At 42.1% G+C, this 22,805-nt stretch overlaps 1 protein-coding gene across 2 annotated transcripts in view; it reads left to right on the top strand.

Moving 5' to 3' along the window:
* Window positions 1-22,805, top strand: part of ANO6 (anoctamin 6) — a 128,395-nt gene that overhangs the window by 57,708 nt on the left and 47,882 nt on the right. For both annotated transcript variants that reach the window (XM_037887783.2, XM_027826407.3), the window contains one exon: window positions 14,845-14,973. In XM_037887783.2, coding sequence (XP_037743711.1) covers window positions 14,845-14,973 — 129 coding nt within the window. The remainder of the gene's footprint in view (window positions 1-14,844; window positions 14,974-22,805) is intronic.

Raw genomic sequence — 22,805 nt, 5'->3', positions numbered from 1 at the left:
GCTGAAAACCGGTCGTTCAAGGGAGCGCTGGCTTCAGCCATATGTAAAGGTAAAGACTTCTAGCCTCTTCTTCATAAAGCTTAACAAATTTCTTGTGTCAGCTGCAAAAGTTAAATGAAAAATATAACAGGAAGTCAGCTGGATATCTAACCTAAGTTAGCACAGCACAGTCAAATGACTTCAACATCATCATACGTCAGCAGTTTTCTTCAGTCAAGGGGGTACTAATAACTCCCAGTATATTTCTCTGTTCTAACTGGTGCAAAAGCTTTAGTTTTAGTATTGAGCTTCATTCAGTAAATAGAAAGGAAGCAGCTGTCTCCTTTTACATGTTGGGGTACTGAAACCATATAGGAAAGTTTTCCTTTTGACTGATGCTTGCTAATCTCGTTGCTAAAAACAGAACTAAAAACATACCTCTGTTTTAACACTTCATTACATTTTTTACAAAGCAGGAGTCAGAAGAAAAACAGTTAACGGCATAACAGTTTTATTGCTTTGTGACACACCCCATTTTCCTGTGGTACACAAATGAATTTGCAGATTCCAGAAACAAAGGACTTTGTGGGTCTTAATGTCAGCCAAGTTGCAGTGTGCATTGGTCAATATGAAAATAAGAACAAAATATCTTATTTTAAGTCTGTGATACTAAATAATTTTACATTTCTTTAGCACATTTCATCAGATGATCACAAAGCACTTGGCAAACAATGAAGCTTCACAAAACCCCTGTGTGTTCCATATTTTAATTTTATATATAGGGGGAGGGAAGAGAGAGACATGGAGATTTCCAGAGAGGGCTGTGACGGGTTGGATCACAGATACCCCCTTGGGAACTGACTTGATGTGCTAAGACTACCTCTGAGCCCGTTTTCCCTGGCAGCTTGGGACTTCAGTGCCCTGTCTGGTTGTGCCAGACATGCTAGCCTGCTACAAACACAGACCCAGGTCTGAGCTAGGTCCCCCAAAAGCTGCAGGCTTAACTGAAAACAGTTTAAGAAGTGTTCTTGTCTCCAACACTCAGATACCCAGCTCCCAATGGGGTCTAAACCCCAAATAATTCCTTTTTACCCTGTGTAAAGCTTACACAGGGTAAACTCATAAACTGTTTGCCCTCTATAACACTGATAGAGAGGTATGCACAGCTGTTTGCCCCCCTCCAGGTATTAATACATACTCTGGGTTAATTAATAAGTAAAAAGTGATTTGAGCCAGCTGAAGACCAGATGGAGGGGTCTCCCAGGGCTTTATATAGTTTCTCTCTTGTGGGTGGAAACCCCTCCCTCCCCCTGTGTAGAATCCCCTCTACAAGATGGAGTTTTGGAGTCCCCTGGGCAAGTCATCACTTAGTTCTCTACAGGTTTCAGAGTAGCAGCTGTGTTAGTCTGTATCCACAAAAAGAAAAGGAGGACTTGTGGCATCTTAGAGACTAACCAATTTATTTGAGCATAAGCTTTCATGAGCTACAGCTCACTTCATCGGATGCATCCAATGAAGTGAGCTTTAGTTCATGAAAGCTTATGCTCAAATAAAGAAAAGGAGTACTTGTGGCACCTTAGAGACTAACCAATTTATTTGAGCTGTAGCTCACAAAAGCTTATGCTCAAATAAATTGGTTAGTCTCTAAGGTGCCACAAGTACTCCTTTTCTTTTTGCGAATACAGACTAACACGGCTGTTACTCTGAAACCTGTCATTATGCTCAAATAAGTTTGTTAGTCTCTCAGGTGCCACAAGTACTCCTTTAGTTCTCTACAGGAATGTTTTCAGGAAAGCTCAGGTGTGGATTGGCGTCCTTCAAAGTCTATTGTCAGATTAAGTGTTTCTTGATTGGGCAATTACTGAGAATGGTCTTTTCTCAAGAAGCTGACCAAATGCTTCCTGAGGCTACTTAAAATCAAACAAGTACACAGACAATATTCATAACTTCGAATACAAAAATGATACATGCATTCAAATAGGATGAATATATTCAGTAGATCATAACCTTTGCAGAGATATGTTACATGGCATCTGTAGCATAAAACATATTCCAGTTATGTCATATTTATATTCATAAGCATATTTCTATAAAGCGTTATCGGGTGCAATGTCACAAGGGCTTCTGGAGAGTGCAGTGAGGAAGTAGAGTGCTCATAACTTGGCATTCTTGAACTGTATAAAGCCAAGAATAGGAGAGGATACAATCTTGGAAATGCAGCTACTTCTCAGGTTGCCCATATTGTCTTGGTGCACTGGCTCCAGCTGCATACTCAGCCTTCAGGCTTTTCAGAAAGCTTCTGTCATTGCAGGCTATGGTATTCAGTCACTGCTCTGCCCACTTGTCACCGAAGCCCAGAGTTTCTCTGCACTTGGTCTGAGCCCCTGACATGTAGCAGAAAGCTATGCTGAGTCTACCTGAAGGCTACTAGATGTAAGCAAGTAGCTTACCTCTCCAGCATTGGTCACAAATCCCTGACAGTCTGCTGCAGGCTGGTAGGCCACTGCTGGCATTTTTGATCCTCTCACTAGAAGTCTACCCTTTCCAGGGATGAAATAAGAGTCCAACTAAACAAAACACTCTTCTGAGCACAAAAGGGAACTAGCAGTCCTTAGCCAGCCCTTATGAGCTTTCTGACGAAGTTGCTTGACCGTTCTCCAGCTTAAGAGTCTTTTCAGCCTTCCTGGACTTGAACAATTCTTTTCCCTTTTTCAAGTTTTACGCTTTTGACACAGGGTGTTTCCACGCCACTATGGCAAGTGGTATCACAGGCAGAACCCAACACCCTCCCTTTAGCCCCTTTAACCCTGGAGCCCTAATACCTTGGGCTGTCTACCCTCTCCTCACAACTATCTTGTCTGTGTCCTAGGGCCACTTCCAATAATGGCCCAGAAGAGGCTGTAAGGGAGACCACAGAGGTCAAGTCCCTTAGTGGAGAGCCACCCTCTTCGTCTGGTCTCTCCCTAGAGAGCTGCAAAACTGTTTCTATAGCTTTCTACTTCTTAAAGTCTTCATTGCCTTTTATACTGTAGGTCAGCTGTCTATCACCTGATATCGTCACATGAGCTTTCCTGCTCATTTTCTCCACGTGGGGGAACTACAACTCTTAGAGCTTCTTTGCCTTAAAGGGCCAAGCCCCACTAATGTCCTGGCTCACAGCTTCCTTTGTTAAAGGGCCCAGGACACCTGAGTGACTGTGGATTAAAGTGAAGCACGCGAGACATCATAAAGGGACAAAGTGCTCTGATGGGTGAGGGCAGCTCCTCGCTTTGTTTGGAATATGAAGAAGTGGAAAGCACAAGAGTCTTTCTGTTCCCTGAACTGTTGCCGGGCATTTAACTATCTTTTTGTCTGTTCTATTGGTCTGTGCATTTTTATTTTGTGGCATCAGTTTGCCTGCTTACACCACTAGCTGTATTTACTTTTTTGAGGCTCTGGCCCAACGGTTGTTCTTGGGCAACAGAAGCTTACTGGGACTGTAGTCAGTACCAGGCTATAATTGGGGCATTACCTCCAGGATGAAGACATCTGCTCACTCCATCATCTGCAACATTGGATTTTCTTGTTGCCCTTTCTGCTTGCTGGATAAAACCACTATTCTCATTGGGCCCAACACCTGCCCTTTTGTCTTGTTCCTGTGTAACACCAACAGACCCCAGTCGTTGGCAGGATCAAAGCTGGGGCCTCAGGAGCTTAGGGCATGAGCCTCTACCGCATGAGCTAGAAGCCAACTGGCTCTTAGCTAAGGCTGTAGAGCAGACTCATTAAACTCTCTCTCTAAGTGGTCTCGCTGCCACTAGAGGGGACAGAACACCACACCAAAGTTACATCTGCACCACCACTTACAGCACTAGCAGCATTCATCTTGTCATGGGGGATACAAAACATATCTCGGAAAACATTCCCAGTAAATGGTGAGTGCTTTGTCATGCACAGGCCTCTGGTTGAACACCCAACAGGTCACTTGTTCAAGCACAGACTTGTGAAAGATTCGTACTACTTTAGCAGTGTAAGTTCTGTAGTCTTACAACATCTTTCCCAAAATCTGCCCTTTCCCCATCACTATGTTAATGCATGCTAGGGACCTTTTAATGTGAGCCAGTAGGGTTTACACAGGCCAGTCAGTGAGCACATGTTGGAGTACTTTAGAAATCACATCCCTGTAGTGCACGTTGCCACGCCATGTAGACCAGCCTTACAGCAACTTGTTGTTGTCCAGTCTACCCAACTCTTAGTCTGCATCCCTTCAGCCTTTCTAAAATGCTGCTTTCCCTCCTGCTGTTCTGCCCCATCTCGTGTGCTTTGCGACTTTTAGGCCAAGGGACAATGGAGCCTTTGGGAATATTCCAGAGTAAAGTACTACTCCATGCAAGAGTGGCAGAACTAGGGACCTAAGTGATTATTATTTCAAGTGCCAACAATGTGTTTGGCTCTGTCTAATTCAGGCCAGAGATTTTCTTCATTGTGTGAAGAGGTCCCAAGCCATATGGACATTATTTTGTTTGTCTTTTTGAGTTCCTTTCAGACGGAGTCTCTCTCCTGCTGCCCAAGTTGAGTAGTTAAGCTCAGGGCATGACAGAAGGGTAACTTGTTTCCAGACTAACTTCTGACATCTGGGGACCAGAACTTAATTCCATGTCAGGCTGATGGCATCTGGCAACAAAAGGAAATTCAGCAAAGCATTATAATTCTTTTGATTTTTAATAGAACTGTCTGAGTCGTAATATGGATCATGAACTTGGCACTTGAATATCAATGAAAAAGCAGCCTACACTAGTGCAAAGGAGCTTCTGTGGTTTGGTGTTATGGTTATGTTGTTCTATGTGTAAGGGAAAAATAATCTAAAGATAAAGCAAAACAATGGGTCAGACTCTCAGGTGGTGTAAAATGACACAGTCCTATTGACTTCACTAGTGCTATAGGGATTAGGGTGACCAGATAGCCAGTGTGAAAAATCAGGATACTTTTTTTGCGGGGGTGTGGGGAGCATAGTTGCCTATATAAGACAAAGCCCCTAATATCGGGACATCTGGTCACCCTAATAGGGATTTACATCAGCAGCAGATAAGGCCCAGTATATATATAACCTGATGTCCAAGGCAGGCACATTTTTACTACAATGGTAAATTACTGAAGAGCAATTAATCTTGTGAAAGTTGTCCTCTGTAATTTCAAAGATAGTGTGAGCTTGGGTTTTCTGCCATAAAAATGCCAGTTGGACAAGTCATTCCTGCAGAGGGTCTTGTCACTTAGATGAGCTTCTCTTAAAATATTGTGCTTGTTCATGGTGTAGTAAAAGATAAATAAACAACATTCTTGGCTTTTACTAGTTCACTCATTTTTCTTCATTCTCATCTTTTTACTGACCTTCCATTCCTCCACCCACAGACCATTCGAGTGTCCTGAGAAACCAGTGTAAATGTAGACACATTTCACTCTGGCTAATGCCATGTGGCATTGTTTCCATGAAATTGGAGTACAGGCGTAAGCTGCTGCTGAAGAATGCTCACTGCTAGAATGTTATCCTTTCATCTTCTGCTGGAGAAATCTCGTGCAGCTAGATTTCACATATGTGTGACGCATGTATGACAAAACATTCAAATAGCATTCTGCACCAGAGAGGCACGGTGATCTAGAGCACAGGACCGAGAGTCAGGATGTCCTCAGTTCCACTACAGGTTCTGACTCATTCGCCACATGGCCTTGGACCATCACTGCCAGCCAAGTTATCCCAGACCTTGCTTGGCTGTTCAGGATAAACTCCCCCTTTATTTCCCTGTTCAGATTGCAGCTTTGTCCTGACCGTGAAAGAGCAAGGGCTGCTCGCCTGATACTCACTCACTTAGCAAGTAGATGGGAAGGAAGTGGAGAGAAATGGGGAGAGGGCGCAGCCCTACCTAAGTGCCCCATAATTCACTTGCCATAGCAGCTAGTTAGGCTCACAGGGGCAATAATTTACTAAATACAGAGCCAGAGAAGGGCAGAGGACACTGACTCTGAGTCACAATTTGTTGCTTTGTCTGGCTCCTAGGGCTCCTACACACCACTCTTTATTCAGGGCAATTGTTATTACAGGGTACAATTTCTGAAAGCACCTCAGTGAGTTAAGTGTCTAAATCACTTTTGAAAATGGAACGTAGGTTCCTAAATTACTTAGGTGCATTTGAAACATTTACCCACAGTCTAGCCCGTCACCTCCCATTTGGATTCCTTATATATAAAATGAGGATAACTGGTACCTATCTCACAAGAGTGTTGTGGTGATTGATTGATTGGAGTGAACTGTATAGTGCTTTGAGTCTTCAAAACATGAAGTAATATGTGCTAAATGTAATTATTCACCAGGTAAAGGTATTGTTTCATACTGTTAAACGGTATTGATCAGTATCAGTCTGCTATGTATTAGGGCATTATTGTAATGTTAGACTGGAAGAGTGATATCTGCATCACTACTTAAAATGTATTAGCTGATTACACTGAGGCTCTGAAAATTGGACCCATGATTATTTCTTCCCAAAGGGCTGTCAGATACAAAGGGCCTGTCTATAATCTTTGAGCTATATTAAGCTATTGGTGTTTAGGCAGAACTCATTGAATTTGCAGCCCAGTTCAACTCATTTAATAATAGCTAGGGCTTAAATTCTTATAGAGTATTTCCTGGAGTCCCCCACACCCTGTCCACTCACATGATATAAAAACTCGGGGGTGGAGGGTTGAAAATATTTACCAGAGCTTTGTCTGAATTTAATCCCTGATAACAGCATTTTTAAGTGTCATCTTAACGGTTTTAAACCTGAAAATGAAAAGTAAGAGAGTATAATAATATAACATTATGGCTGAATAGATGAAATAACAAAAAATAAGATTCCAACAGAATTGTTAATTTAGCTGCATTACGCAGATATGTTATTTTCTATTTTCCTCATTTTTTCAATTAAATGTGTTGCTTAATCTGTTACTGTACGTTACAAAAGCTATCCAATAAAATATGTGGGATGTACAACACAATTGAGTTAGTGTGACTGTTGGAACCTGAGTGTTTGCATTTCCCGATTTTTTTAACTTTGTAGCACTTAATATTACATTAATATAGATCTTTGTATTTCATAATTTTGATCTTATAACAAAATGATAAATACCCATGTTTAATCTGTTTTACTTTAACGCTTTATAAAGTGTGTAATGTGGAGAAAACTGGACACTATTTACAGTAGTTAAAAACATAAATTAAACAAAGGCTTCCCAGTGGGATTAAATTTGAAAAATGGGCTTTCAGTTATATTTTCACAACTGTGAACCCTTTGTGGACCTGGACTCATGAAGTTGCAATAAAATTGCTTAATCTTTCAGCTACATAAAAGGTGATTATATATATGCATGCTATTGAAATGTAGGACACTGGGGAATGGCCAGCCTCTGCAGGCTTGTAGCGTTATTGCCCCTCCCCATTATGATAGTCTATATACTGTTACGTTCAAAAAAACCTCCACATTATTAAAAGAAAATTAGGTTGCAAAGTCAAGCACTCAAAAGTTAGGAAATACCAGATTTAAGGGTGCCCATGCAGCCTTCATTTGGCCCCTTTATATGTCTATCCTGCCTACTGAATGAGGTATGGGTCCTGTGGAAAAAGAAGTATGTGATCGTTAGGGCCGGTGTTTTCTGGAAATTGCTGCTGTTGCCATTATTTTTTCCAAAATGACTCTTCAATCCTGGAATCGCCGATCAGAGGGGGGAAGGGGTATCCAGGCTCATGTCGCCCTCCTCCCTCCCCCAATTTTTCTGGCCGGAGACACCTGACTCATCCCCAGGGTACAGCCCCAAAGCTGGGGGCTGGCTGCTGTTGAGACTCATGGCCAACTTCTCCCCTCCTTACACAGGCCTGGGCTTGGCAAAACCTCTGTGGAGTTTCTCTTGGGCAGGCAGGGCACTTTGCAGTGGGGTGCCGACAGGGCCGGATTAACTTTTTGTGGGCCTGCTGCCAAACATATTTGTGGGTCCCGCTGGGGAATGAAGGGGCAGGGGCAAGAGCACAGCGGGCAGGGTGGATTTGATTTAAATCATGTTTTAAATCACTAGTCAGGAAGACTCAATTTAATCATGGTTTTCTAAATAAAAGTGCATTCTTGTTGGTTGTTATAACCTTAATACATATTCTTCACAACTCAGAAATAGATGTAGGTTTCATTTTTACAAGGTACACACTATACATTTTTAAACAGAGTGATTTATTTTGAAAACTTTTCAGATGAGTTTTACAGCTATATCAGAAAATGAATGATTGGTTATTTCATTTACCAAAGATAATTGAAGCGGATATTTATGAAGTCATTGGGAGGTGAACTATCTCCAGTTCAACAGGTTAATCATTAATATTTGGAGGATTTTCTTGCCAGGCTGTATTAGGAGGAGAACATCACCAGACAGACATTTAAATTGTTTTATTTAACTGAAAGAACAATGTTTAGTATTCTGCATTTTTTTCTTCAACAGCAAACATAATATTTTAACAAAAAAGCATATGTCCCTCGCTTCTCACATTTTATCTCCAGACTTCTTCTCCTTGTCCAGATCTATTCCGCTCCCAACAGTCTTCTATCCATTGAACTTTTTGAAACTCTTCACTTTTAGAGAGAGGTAAGGGATTGACTCTGTGCGCACAAATTTGCAGAGGGACAATAGAGTTGAGGTCTGTTATTTCTAACCTCTCTCTCTCTATATATATTTATTTATTTAAAAACATTTTTGCTGTTAACAAGCATGTTACCTCTGGAGATACAAATCCACCGTTTGAGACCATCTTCTAGACCAAGGGTAGGCAACCTATGGCCCGCGTGCCAAAAGCGGCACATGAGCTGATTTTCAGTGGCACTCACACTGCCCGGGTCCTGGTCACTGGTCCCGGGGGCTCCGCTGCCAGCCTGGGGCTCTGCAGCTGTCCCCAGCTGTGGCCCACTGGCCCCAGCCTGGGGCAGTGAGGGGTGCAGACAGGGGCAAGGGGGACACAGCTCAGCACCCTCACCTTAAAAACTGTTCCAGTGCCACTGTACTGGGATATTTTTAAGTCCTGATTTTCTGCTTACATCACTATCACGGCACGTGGAACAGCGCACTGCGTTTGATGTTTGGATTAGAATGTACATGCAAGAACTGGGATCAGAATTTTCTGACAGATTTCAAGATTTCCAGTGATTTGGCCCAGTGCTTTTTTTTCTAATTAAACCTGAAAAGTTCAACGAAAGCAACTTGGAATTGTCTGTATTTCAGTAGATGGATGTTGAAGATTTTGAAATGCAGCTCATTCAGTTAAAAAGTTCAGAATTGTGGGCATCAAAGTTTGGAGATCTGCGAAGTGCACTTGAAGCTGCCGAGAGAGATCATGGCTTCTATTCTGACCTGCTGGATGTCCCTGTTTGAAGAAATTTTACTGTTTGAAGAAAATTGTGTTTGCAATGCTTTCAGCATTTGAATCCACATACCTGTGTGAGCAGGTATTTTCACACATGAAATCTGTCCTCTGTCCCTCTCCAAGCCGGTTAACAGCTGATCACTCAGAAGTCTGTGTGCAGCTTAAAGTATCCAAATACGTGCCAGACATTGGAAAACTCAGCAAGGAAAAGCAAGGGCAAGGATCACACTAAACTGATAAGATCTGCATTTTAATTTAATTTTAAATAAAGCTTCTTAAACATTTTAAAAACCTTATTATCTTTACATACAATCCTTTAGTTATATATTATAGACTTATAGAAAGAGACCTTCTAAAAACATTAAAATGTATTACTGGCACGCGAAACCTTAAATTAGAGTGAATAAATGAAGACTCGGCACACCACTTCTGAAAAGTTGCCGACCCCTGTTCTAGATTGAGCACTGAGTCCCATTGGGTAGATAGAAAGAGTAACCTAAATAATCTATACAGAAGCCTGTGGAACCCTCTCAGATTGGGTCCCTAATCCATGAACTATTAGAACTCATTTACAAAACTTTTCTTAAACATTACATGAATATATTGTCTCAGACTATAGAATTAGAATTTATAATCCCTATTCCATTATGAGATATAATGTATCTTAATTAAGACTCTCTTTAGATCGGGATTTTTTTTTATTTAAATCAGATTTTTGAGGGAAAAAACCTATTTTTTATTTTTTTTTTTAAAAAGTCATTGATTTTTATCCACCCTGACAGTGCGGCATGGTGCGGGGAGGCGGGGGGGAAGGATTGATCCCCAGCTGGAGCGAGGCAGGGGCTGGGGCAAGATGAGCACAGTGAGGCATGGGGGGAGGATTAGTCCCTGCTGACTGGAGCAAGGCCCTATGTGGGCAGGGGCCAGGGGCAAAAGCACAGTGGGATGGGAGCTAGGGTTGGTCCCTGGAGCAAGGGAGGGGCTGGGGGTAAACTGCAAGCGCAGCAGGGCTGGGGGGGGTAAACAGGCTCTCCCCCACCTCTGCCAACATAGAGCAGGTACCTACCTTCTCCCTGGTTCTAGCCTATTCTCTTCATCTCTCTCTGCACTGAGCTGAGGGTGAGGGTGCACTGAGCACAGGGCTGGGGGTGCAGAGTCTAGGAGGGAGTTATGGTGCAGGAGCAGGCTGGGGGAGGTCTGGCCAGGAGCTTGGGTGAAGGAGGGGGCTCAGGGTTGGGGCAGGAGATTGGGGTGTGGAGTGCTTACCTGGGCAGCTCCCATTTGGTGCGAGGGGTGCAGGTTGGAATGTGGGAGGGGGTGCAGGAGTCAGGACAGGGGGCTGGCGGTGTGTGGAAGGGTCCAGGTGTCAGGGCTGGGGTCATTGGTGTGTGTGCGGAGGGGGGGTGCAGCAGTCAGGGCAGAGGGATGGGGGTGCTCCCAGCCTCCTGCCCTGAGCAGATCACGGCAGGGGACTGGAGGGGGAATGCCCTGATTCCACCCCCTTCCCCAAGGTGCTGCTGCCGCCACCACCACCTCTTCTCCGCCTCCTCTCCTGAGTGGCAAGCGCGCTGCAGCTCCACTCCTCCCACTCCCTCGCGCTGGCAAACAGCTGTTCGGCAGCAGGGCAAGGGGGAGGGGCAGGAACATGGCACACTGCGGGAAGAGGCGGGGGAGGAGCTTGGCTGCTGGTGGAGCCTGCCCTGCTGCAGCAGGAGCCCCAGGAACTAGCAGCACCAAGCTTCTGCCCCCAAAGGAGAAAGCAGGCTGGCCGGGGCCCCTTTGGAGCGTGGGCCCGGCTCCATGGCACCATGGTAAATTCGGTACTGGGCGCTGGGCTCCCTCGCCATGCTGCAGAGCGGACGGCGCTTGCACCTACTCGGCAGTGTCTACAGTGCCTCTCCCCTACTCCCCTCCCCTGCACACAGCTGGCTCTTCCCACCACACAGCTGGCTCTAGGCTGTCAGTGCCCAGGGTCTGTCCCTCTCACCTGCACATCTGGCTCACCCCAGCACATAGCTGGCCTGACTAGCTCTCAGTGTCCAGCATCTGTCCCCCACCTCTTCTGTACAGCTGTCTCCTGTCCCCTTCCCCCAGCTGTAAAGGATTACATATTGCTCATGTTTGTAGATACATGTATTTTTTGTGTCACTATCATTCCTATCTGAAATTTCCAAAATATACAGCTTTGAAAATCTGAAATTACTCTGTTTTCATTGCTGGAAAACTGATCCTAGTGATCATGTAATTAAAGTCTGCATCGTAATGCATGCGCACAAGGGGGCCAAATTAAAGTGGCATGGGCAGCCTTAAATCTGGCATTTCCTAACTTTTGAGAGCTTAATTTTGCAGTCTAAATGACTTTATTTTAACATTGGATTTTTAATGTAATTTCCTATTAAAACAAACAAAAATTCTGTTATGTGCAACTGTAACAATCCCCCCCATTATTCATCATCGTAAGAGTCTGAATGCTGTACATTCAGCATTGCAACATGGACCACCTGAGCTACAGGACCAAACCAGCCAGCAGTTTGAAAAAGCTTTTTGCCTAGGGGAGGGCATAGTCTCCTGGGCCATGTGTTGGGTCCAAGGGGGAGAAGAGGGGAATGATTGGCAGAAGTCTGACCTGGCTTTCTTCCCTTTTCCCCCACTCCCACTGCAACAGCAGCTACAGCAGCTCACCTCAATAGCATTTTCAGTGTAGTGTCTGCTGCTGCTTCGGTGGGGGTGAACTCCCAGATCTACTGCCAAAATTTTCCTGGGGAACACAGGTGAGAAGAGGGAAATAGTGATTTTCAACAGTTTAAATCTCAGTAAAACCTGAACAGAATTTCATGGGACAAAGAAAAGGCTCTTCTCTAACCTGAGGGCTTTCTCTCTGCTGAATGTGTAAGACCTTCTGCAAACAATAGAGGTGTTAGAACTTCTCTTTAAAAAATTGCAAGAATCTTTTTATAATGGACAGTGTTTGGCTACCTAAATATACGGGTCACTTCTATCTTCCCCTTTCTATTATAGACTTAGATACATGAGTCCACTGTAAATATGAGCATAGAGGTTGGCCCATTTAGTATTTATTGTCTTTGTCCCATAAGCAACAGGGATGTTACAAATTCTTTTTAGTATGATTGTTATATTTAGAACACCTGGTTGCTGACTTGATTTTAGTCATTTTAGTCTTTCCCAAATTCATATTGTTTCATTTTTTAAAATGCAAATGATAGTGCCGTTGTCAAGGTAGAATCAGTATGATAAAAATACAAATCCAGTGTCTAACATCACTCCCCTTTTTGTTTTAGTTCCAAGAAACGTAATAAGCTGTAAAAGTATGATCAGATTCTGGTTCAGTAGAAAAGAGGGTGCTAATTAAAAAACAAAACATAACTATTTTACAGTAATTTGATATTTTAACTCCATGCTAGAATGTAGTCGTCATGCAGCTAAGCCCAATTACGAGACATTTAAAACAGTCTGGAGATAACACTAGCAGTGCTGCATTTTATATTTAAAACTACAGCTGTTGCAGACAATCCTTGAATGGCCAAGTGGGATGATCTAATAGGTCTGCTTCAGCTCTAACTCCTATAATTCTAAGAAATGACAACTGCTGATTGATTTGATTCAAATAGATACTCTGTGTCACGGCAATAATCTAAAGATACTGGATGTCAAGAAGTTTTAAACATTAATTATCCCAAACCTTTGAAGTCTGGAGTATTTTATAACAGTTGTATCTAAACACGTTAGTAATAATAGGTAACATTACCATTCAAACAACAGTGAGTAAAGCCATACCTTTGTACCCCTGTTTGTTGTTTAGAGATATTTATTTTGCTTAAAGAGGAAGAATATAACCTTACCTTGCCTCATACAAGCTGTTACTTTCATATCAGGGTCAAAATAGGAAAGGCGGGGAAAGAAGTCCTTGTTTTCAGCAGTTTTGCAAGCTTTTAGGAATACATATCTTCTCTCATACCACTTGGGGCCAGATCCCAAACTGGAATAAGTTAACATAGTTCCATTGACTTCAGGGGAGCTATATCAGTTTACAGCAGCTGAGGATCTGGCTCAGTATCACAAACACCTTCCAGTTTAACCTAAGTCACACAGACACCCACTTCTTCAAACTGGGTAGGCATTCTAATGACATTAAGGTTTAGTTGTTAACAAAATGGATGTGAGGATGAGCATTATTAAGGATACGATTTCATCATGGAGATCACGGATTCCGTGACTGTAAGAGACCTCTTCAGCTTCTGCTGCACGCAGCAGCGGGAGCCCCACAGCTGTCAGTCCCCCTGTCCGGGGCTCGGGCTTCAGTCCCAGCCCCAGCGTTCAGCCCCTCCCTCCCTGGTTGTTTTTAGTAAAAGTTACAGGTAGGTCACTGGCTTCCCTGAATTTTTGTTTATTGCCCACGACATGTCTGTGACTTTTACTAAAAATAATCGTGACAAAATCTTAACCTTAAGCATTATTACACATGGTGATGCCCACAAGTATTCCCACAAACTAACTGCAAAAACGTAACTCCAGCATTCAAATTTCTCAATCAAACCCATCATCAATTGTGCCTAAAATGTCATACACATGAATTAACACATTAAGATGTTATTAGTGGATATGACAATCTATCCTATGTTCCTCTAGGGACTGGGTGATGGTTTATGGATATATTAATCTTTTTTATTTTGGCATATATTATAACGTGATGGATGTGTGGCGTTTAACAATGTTCTGTGCCTGCTGAGATTTTGCTAATAAAAATAAGAAGTATATCCACATGGGATGCGTTACATTTCGTGAATGCGTTTGCGTGTCCTCCTCTGGTTCAGGGTTGTGCATGTGGCACTGGTTCTTGTGGATATTAGTGTGTATGGAGCCATGAAAGGATTTTTCAGTTGTTGAGAAGCTCAGACTTCTGGCAAAGTTTCTGGGAAAGATGGGAAGTCAGTTATTGTGAGAATCCCTGCAGGAACCAAAATGTATTATAGCAAGGATCTGTAACAGTATATCACAATGGTATGTAAATTACTTGACAGATGCCTTATTTGGTAATCACAGTATGCATCCGATGAAGTGAGCTGTAGCTCACGAAAGCTTATGCTCAGATAAATTGGTTAATCTCTAAGGTGCCACAAGTACTCCTTTTCTTTTTGCGAATACAGACTAACACGGCTGTTACTCTGAAACTTGGTAATCATACTGTCACCTAAGCTCCTTCCATTGCCATATTTGCAAGAGTTAATCTGCAATTTTTGAAGGAGAAAATTAGGTAGAAGTTCTGCTGTCCTTATGTCCTACAGAGACTTGGCTCTTTACAAAAGGGAACAGTATGATCCTGAGTTTTGTTGCTAGTGTAACTTGTTTCTGCTCCTCAACTTCTGTACATAGTCAACTAACAAAAAGAACTGGCTTGTAAAGATCTTCATATTTAAAATGTTCTGCACTCCTTACAGGCAGAGTTTGATCAAAAACCTGACTCCTTGTTCTTTAACGATGGCCAACGAAGAATTGACTTTGTTTTGGTGTATGAAGATGAGAACAAAAATGAGAATCGCAAGAAGAGTGTGAATAAAAAGCAAATGGTAAGGTGTTTCTCAGTTTCTGTTTCATGAAGGCATTGGTCATAATTAGCATGGAAAAAATAATTGATTTTTCAGGTCCGGCCAAACTGAAAGCTGGGGGAGAGAGGAGGGAAATTGTTTCAGGTTGATCCGAAACTAAACAAAAAAACAAAACAAAACCAAAAAAATTGAATTTTTTTTATTTTTTATTTTTATTTTTTTTTTGCAAACAAAATATTTGGCCCAAAACTAAATTTTATTTCAGTTTTTCATTTTGTTTTGGGCCTTTTTTTGGTGTTTTCACTTTTTTTTTTTAATTATCTAAATTTCAAAACAAAACACCATTTTGAAAGGAAAGGTCAAAATGAAATGTTACAAAATGTTTTGACTTTTTCAGTATTTTTTTCTTTTTTTTTTTTTTTTTTTTTTGGCTGAAATTATTATCTAAATGCAGTTTGGCAAGTAGTATCAGTGCCCCCTGAAAACTGCGTATTTCAGTGAATTTACTATTTGCCAAAAAATGTCACCCAACTCCATAGTTCAGGGTGAAGCCAGATGTGTATTTTAAGCACTATTTCTATCTTCTCTCACTTTTGTTTCGGGTAACCAATGTGTCTGCGCATTGGAATGCTTAACCTAGCCTGTGAAACTTCTTTCAGGGAATTTGGAAAGAGTAGGAATAGAGATGTTAATATGTTGCTCGGTCAAAAATTACATGTGTTTTCCCTGTGGTTCATAATTTTTCAGCCCACGTGTTCTCAGCAGCAGCAAGTTTTTTGAACTCCAAGTTTCACTCATAAATACTGATTTTTAGGCAGTCAGGAATAGGGCAGTTTTAATTCACAGACCACTTCCTTGAGAGAACAATCAAGGAATCATTATTGTTGTAGGCTGGCTCCTCTAGCTTCGGTGCTAGAAAGATACCAAAGCCAGAAGTGTCACTGTGTTGACGTAGACACCCAGATGAGCACTGGAGCACACCAGGCCTTCGCTGTGGAAACCTATAGACAGAGAGGACCAGATCCTCTGCTTTACACACCTGAGGCTAGTGGTTTTCCACCACTTTTCCACTCCCCCTCTCCTGAGGACTGGTGAAGGCTGGTTTGGCTGCTGGCACAAGCTGTAACAGTCACAGGACTACTGCAACTTGCACCAGCTGGAATGACCTGTTAGGGCCATTTCACTAGCACAGGATGGCATAGCCTACTCTGGTCACACTCCCTCCTGAGCCTGACGTGCCCCACCATTAATCCGCTCAAGGCTATGCCTTCACAAAGGAAATCCCCATCAGCCCCATAGGGACAGCTTTAGCAGAAAGCAACCAGCAGTGGGGCCAAGGATCTGGCCTTGAATGTGAGGGATTATCATAAACTCTGGGATTAGTGGTGAGCTCCAAGATTGAGCTCCCAGATGGCTCAGAGCTTGGGGCCAAGCTTGCAGCTGGAGGTCCATTTGTGCACTTCACAGGGTTAGATTTCTGTGACGAAAGCATCAGCATCTGGAATGCTCTGGGGCTTCATCACTGACTTGGTACATATTAAGGATCACTAGGGGTAGTAAATGATTGGCAGAGAACTGGGGAGTTCTGAAGGACCAGGATTTGGGAGCATATGGAGGAGGGGATAATTTGGAGAACAGTTGTGGGGGCCACGGAGAGGAATGGGAAAGAGAAGGCATTGCTGGGAGTTAAACATGGGTGTTAAGGGAAAACATGGGTGTTAAGAGTGGGTGGGAGGAAGAACATAAAAACAGGAATGCCAGACTGGATCAGATCCAAGGTTCATCTAGTCCAGTATCCTGCCTCTGACAGTGGCCAGAGCTACATGCTTCAGAGAAAGGTGTACGAACCCTGCAGTAAACAGTTTTTCAATAATCTACTCCAAATATAAGTCTCATCTTGGTCTCTAATAGTTAGAGACTGGCTTAAACCCAGGAGCACAAGGTTTAATAGCCCTTCCAAAGTTTTAGTCATCATTAATGATGACAACTCTGGATTTTCTTCATAACTGTATAAATATCCAATCCCTACTGGCATCTTGTCAAGTTCTTGGCCTTAATGACTTCCTATGGCACTGAATCCCACTGTCAAATTACACATTGTGTGAAAAAGTATTTCCTTTGATCAGTTCTGAATTACCCACTTTTTAAATTTTTCCCTTCTTCTTCTGTTATGAGATAGGGAGAACAGAAGTTCCTGATCTGCCCTCTTGATATCATTTATTATTTTATATGCATATATAATGACCCTCTTATTCTTTTTCTTTCCAATGTAAACAACCCCAATCTTTTAAATCTTTCTTTATATGAGAGTTTTTCCAGGCCTTTAATCATCCTTGTCGCTCTTTTCTGCACCAAGGAGAAATAGGGTGTTAAAAAGAATAATCTTGACTAGGGCAGGGGCACAAAGAGAGAGAGAGCAGATTGTCACTTCCTGTATCCTCTCTCCTCACAGTCCTTTGCCCCAGCAAGAGCTGGTCAAAAAGTGTCAAATTCCAAGTTTTCAACAAGAAAAAAAGGACAATTTTTTCATGAAAATGTTCATGAAAAATTCATCCTATTTTTCAATGAACTCCAACCTCAACATATTTTAAGGTGTATAACATTTACATAGATAAAGTTTTCAGCATTAAATGTATGCACATAAGAAAGGGATCAGGACAGAATACAAAAGGGATAAACCTGAGGTGTGGAGGGAGATAAACGGGTCATTGAGACAGGAGGCAGGGCCCTCTTCCCACTTTGCCTTAAAGCCTATGCTCTAATCTGTTTCATCCATTTTTCCCACTTCACAAGCCTGCTGCTCCAGAACACCCGTTTCTCAGACACACACAAATGTACTCCAGCGACACCATACCTTCCTTACTCTTCTCTCTGTGTCCCTCCCCCAGCAATACTATTCCCCTAATACTTTCTTCTCCCATGTCACCCAGTAGTCTGATCCTCCACCATGATCCCCTGCAATACGTCAGCTTCCTATTCACACCAGTGTCTTGTTAGTGCACAGTAGGAATAGTGCTATTGAACTGCTACAGAGAAAGGTCAAACATGGTTATTTAATTTCTTCAGTATGCCCAACTGCAGATTTTGTTGATAAAGATATCTAGAACCAAGAGAACATTTCCAGCCATATGATTACAGCACATAGGCATTGTAGGTCACATTTTAATCCTGGACTTCTTGATACTGTCCCTTTTTTTAGGATTATGTAGACATACCTACACTTGAAAGGTGCGTTTTAACACATACTTCACTCTTGTTCTGAGCAATGTTTCTCTCTCAAATCTTTGAGTTCTAAGAGACTCTGCTGGAGTCGGGCAAGGATACAACACAATACCAAAAGCAGCAGGTTTATGAATAATAACTTGCCTTAGGGAAAAGGAGGAATAGGAGTAAAAAGCCGTTTAGCTAGATGGGTTGATATTCACTGCACAGTTTTGCAGTTGGCATTGCTGAGGCAGCCATAAGGAATGTCATTAGTGGTGTTTAATAGAGTACAACAGTGGGTGGATGTAGCTTTACACATGGTCACAAGTACCAAAATAAAATGAAGTGGAGAGGTAATTAAAAACAAAAAGCTGCCCTTTTGGAAACATTGTCATATCAATTACATTTTTATGTTTTTGTCTGTCATTTTTGGTCAGAGTCCAAATGTATTTTTTTTAAAATGAGTGTCTTGTCCAAATAGTGATGAAAATTAAACATGTGCAATAAATTATTAGTATTTTATTATGTAGATAAAATTAACCCTTGAATTATCAGACCAGTAAGATTATCAGTATTATGCTAGGTGTTTTCCATCCATAAAAGAAGGTGCAGTCCGTGTCCCCAGGGGCTTACAATCTAAGGCCCATCCTGTCATTTGTTGCGTGTGCACAGACTGCTGTGCCTGTGTGGAGCCCAGGTGAAGTCAGTGGGGCTCTGTGCATGCAGTAGTACACCTACATATTGTGAATTGCAGGACCAGGGTCCATAGGAGACAAAAAGAGGGGATAGTGGGGTACAAGTGGCCAAGGTGGAGACTAGCCACTTTTTGATAATTTTATGATGACATGATCTGAGGGAGTGTGGAGGGTGTATTTTCCATTATTTTTATATGATATATATATATATTATATATATATATTTTATATAAAATATGCTATTTCCAATTACAGAATTGCAGAGAGTATTGAGACCAAATTCGACACCACTTCATTTCATAAGCAAATTCTGTATAGACATGTAAAACTTCCTGTTTCCTTCCAAGTAATGCACTGGATTTTCTCTGGGTCTTACTGCAGCCTCCTATTAGGAAGAGGAGAGAGAAGAAGCAAAGAAATAAAGGGAGTTAGAGTAATTGAAAACGGTGGGTGGAGAATAAAACAAAAGTTTCTGTAACTAAGAGGTGGAAGGGAAGATGGTGTATTTATTTGTTGTGCAATTTTGCAGCCGTGGAAAATACTAATAAATAGAAAATGTAATGACAGAATTAGCATTTTGGCCTATCAGAATTCCCAGAAAGATGTGAAAATATTTTATGTGTAAAGATTTTATTTGCCTTGGAGTAATCTCAAATCTTTTTATGTTGTCTTTTACAGGCACTATTGCTTATTTGTTTATATTTTCTTTTGGGGCAAATTGACTAGTACTTTTATGATGAAATACTATTACAAGTAACCAAAATAGGAAATGTTGTCATTTACAATCAACTTTAAATACTGCATACTTCACTGTCTGTCCCTGATCAATAATAAACTAAAAAAAGCCAAACTTTATATACAGCACATTGTGCAATTCAAGGTGCTTAAAGACTGAAAGTTTTCTTGTTTGTACTACTCTTTCTTTGACTCCCCTGACAGCTTTATATACCTGTTAGCCAGGTGTTTATTGTGTACAGAGCTTTAGAACTCTGGTTTATTGAAGAGTAATAGATCCAAAGGGGTCTATTCTCCTGGGGTGAAATTGTGGCTTCATGGAATAAAATAGCAAAACTCCCATTGACTTCAATAGAAACAGGATTTCACCCTTGATAGGTAAGGATAAGATCTACTGGGACAAGTTCTGGCATGAATTGCACTCCACACAACCCTATTTTGTGACATGTAAATAAGGGCAGAAATTAGCTCATTGACTCATTAAAATTAATGAGAGTTAGGATCCATATATTCAGAAGTGGTCACTGATTTAAACCCAGTGGTCTTCAAGCTTCAACTCCCAGAATGCCTCAGAGATTCACCCCATGTTTCAGGTTTGTCTCCTCAAATGGTTCATCAACAACCTCCTTGCCCAACTGGGTAGACCTTCCTCCATCCTCGCACCAGTTATTGTCCATGGATAGGAGGAATACAAAGTACCTTGACCCCCAGCGAGTCAGGGGGAAGCTCTAGATCGGTGTTTCTCAAATGCAGCCGCTGTGGCCACATGTGGCCACCAGGGCTTTTCTTGCGGCCACAGCCTCATGGGGGGGACAGGAGGGGAGGGAAAAGTAGTGGCCCTTCCCTCTCCCTGTTGCTTCTGAATGTATTTCCTTGGTGTTGGTTGCTGGGGCCGCCAACGGGGGTTGGGCCGACACCTGGGGCAAAACACTGGGGGAGCTGGCAGTCGGTGAATTCCCCACCTTCCCGGGGTGGTGGGACTCAGACTTGGGGCTTCAGCCCTGGGCCCTGGCTGTGTGGCAGCAGGCACCAGCCTCCAGCTGCAGGGCTTCAGGCTCTAGCCCCTGGCTGCCTCCCCTTCCAGATATCCGGGGCTTAATTTGTCCGCAGGCTTGGCCGGGGTGAGTAAGTCTACTGTGAAAAGTGCTATTTGTATGTTGGTTAATATCACTTTTCACAGCAGACGTACTAGCTAGCAGTAAAAAAATTACAATGATTTGGACATATCTATGTGCATATTTATTTGTTTTTCCTAAAGCTAATTAAATACTTTAGGAAAAAGTATGAGAGCGGTCACCAGCAAAAGTTGGTGGGCACTCTCTGAGGCCACCAAAAAATTTGTCCTGAGACCCCCTGCTCTAGATAGATTGGAAGAGGTACAGTCTTGGAAACCAAAAGAAAACATTCATACTCCCTGTCTCCTGCAGTAATTTCATTGAAGATACTCTGACAAGCCAGGGCTGGGGGACCCTAGGAGGAGCCCTCAAAGGGTGGAGTACAGGTACTGTCAGGAACTCAGCTGGCTCCAGGCATGATCACCTAGCACCCCACTGAGCTCAGCAGGGATCATTAAACCCTCACCATTTAAGCCTTGAAGCAAGAGCTGCACAGTGGCTGCTGTATGCCTGCAGCTGTGCCAGACCTGCTTCCTGTACTGTACCTTGCTCTAACCTATGCCTGCTGCAGTTCTAGCCCTCATTCCTATCTTGCTCACAATTTCTGATTACTGGGTTCCAACCATTGTCTTAGAATTTCCTGACCATGACTTTGGCTTCTGACCTTGGTTCTATGATGACTGCTGTCTCTAACCATTGGCTGGACCTCTGACCACGCCTCTGGTTCTACCTCTGATTCTTCTCCACCCAGTAGGCCACACTGCCTACATCCCATTGTAGGACAGTTGTTTAGGTAGGAAGATGGCAGAACTGAATGATCAGAGAATGAATTTGTAATGGAAATGGTCAAGGGATTTTCACCAAAGTCACTTTGCAGTGCGACAGCTCAGTAGCTCCACATCCCTAATAATTCTAATGGGATTTCATGAATGTAACTGAGGGCGGAAATTGACCCATGTTAATTTTAGGGCTGTCAAGCAATTAAAAAAATTAATCGCACCATTAATCACGCTGTTAAACAGTAATAGAATACCATTTATTTAAATATTTTTGGATTTTTCTACATTTTCAAATATATTGATTTCAATTACTACACAGAATACAAAGTGTACAGTGCTCACTTTATATTTGTTTGATTGCAAATATTTGCACTGCAAAAAACAAAAGAAATAGTATTTTTTCAATTCACTTAATACAAGTACTGTAGTGCAGTCTCTTAATCATGAAAGCTGAACTTACAAATGTAGAATTATATACAAAAAATAACTGCACTCAAAAATAAAACAATGTAAAACTTTAGAGACTACAAGTCCAATCAGTCCTACTTCTTGTTCAGCCAATTGCTCGGACAAACAAGTTTGTTTACATTTGCAGGAGATAATGCTGCCCGCTTCTTGTTTACAACGTCACCTGAAAGTGAGAACAGGCATTTGCATGGCACCATTGTAGCCGGTGTTGCAAGATATTTACATGCCAGATGCGCTAAAGATTCATATATCCCTTCATGCTTCAACCACCATTCCAGAGGACATGCGTCCATGCTGATGATGGGTTCTGCTCTATAATGATCCATAACGGTGCAGACCAACACATGTTCATTTTCATCATCTGAGTCAGATGCCACCAGCAGAAGGTTGATTTTCTTTTTTGGTTGTTCGGGTTCTGAAGTTTCCGTATCAGAGTGTTGCTCTTTTAAGACTTCTGAAAGCATGCTCCACACCTTGTGCCTCTTAGATTTTGGACGGCACTTCAGATTCTTAAACTTTGGGTCGAGTGCTGTAGCTATCTTTAGAAATCTCACAATGATACCTTCTTTGCGTTTTGTCAAATCTGCAATGAAAATGGTCTTAAAACAAACAACATGCTGGGTCATCTCCCGAGACTGGTATAACATGATATATATGGTAGAATGCAGGTAAAGCACAGAGCAGGAGACATACAATTCTCCCACAAGGAGTTCAGTCAGAAATTTAATTGTTGTTTTTTTAACGAGTGTCATCAGCATGGAAGCATGTCCTCTGGAATAGTGGCCAAAGCATAAAAGGGCATATGAATGTTTAGCATATTTGGCACGTAAATACCTTGCAATGTCAGCTACAAAAGT

The sequence above is a fragment of the Chelonia mydas genome, chromosome 1 (assembly GCF_015237465.2).
Source record: "Chelonia mydas isolate rCheMyd1 chromosome 1, rCheMyd1.pri.v2, whole genome shotgun sequence".
In the NCBI taxonomy this organism is placed as follows: domain Eukaryota; kingdom Metazoa; phylum Chordata; order Testudines; family Cheloniidae; genus Chelonia; species Chelonia mydas.
This window is presented reverse-complemented; position numbering and strand designations above follow the sequence as displayed.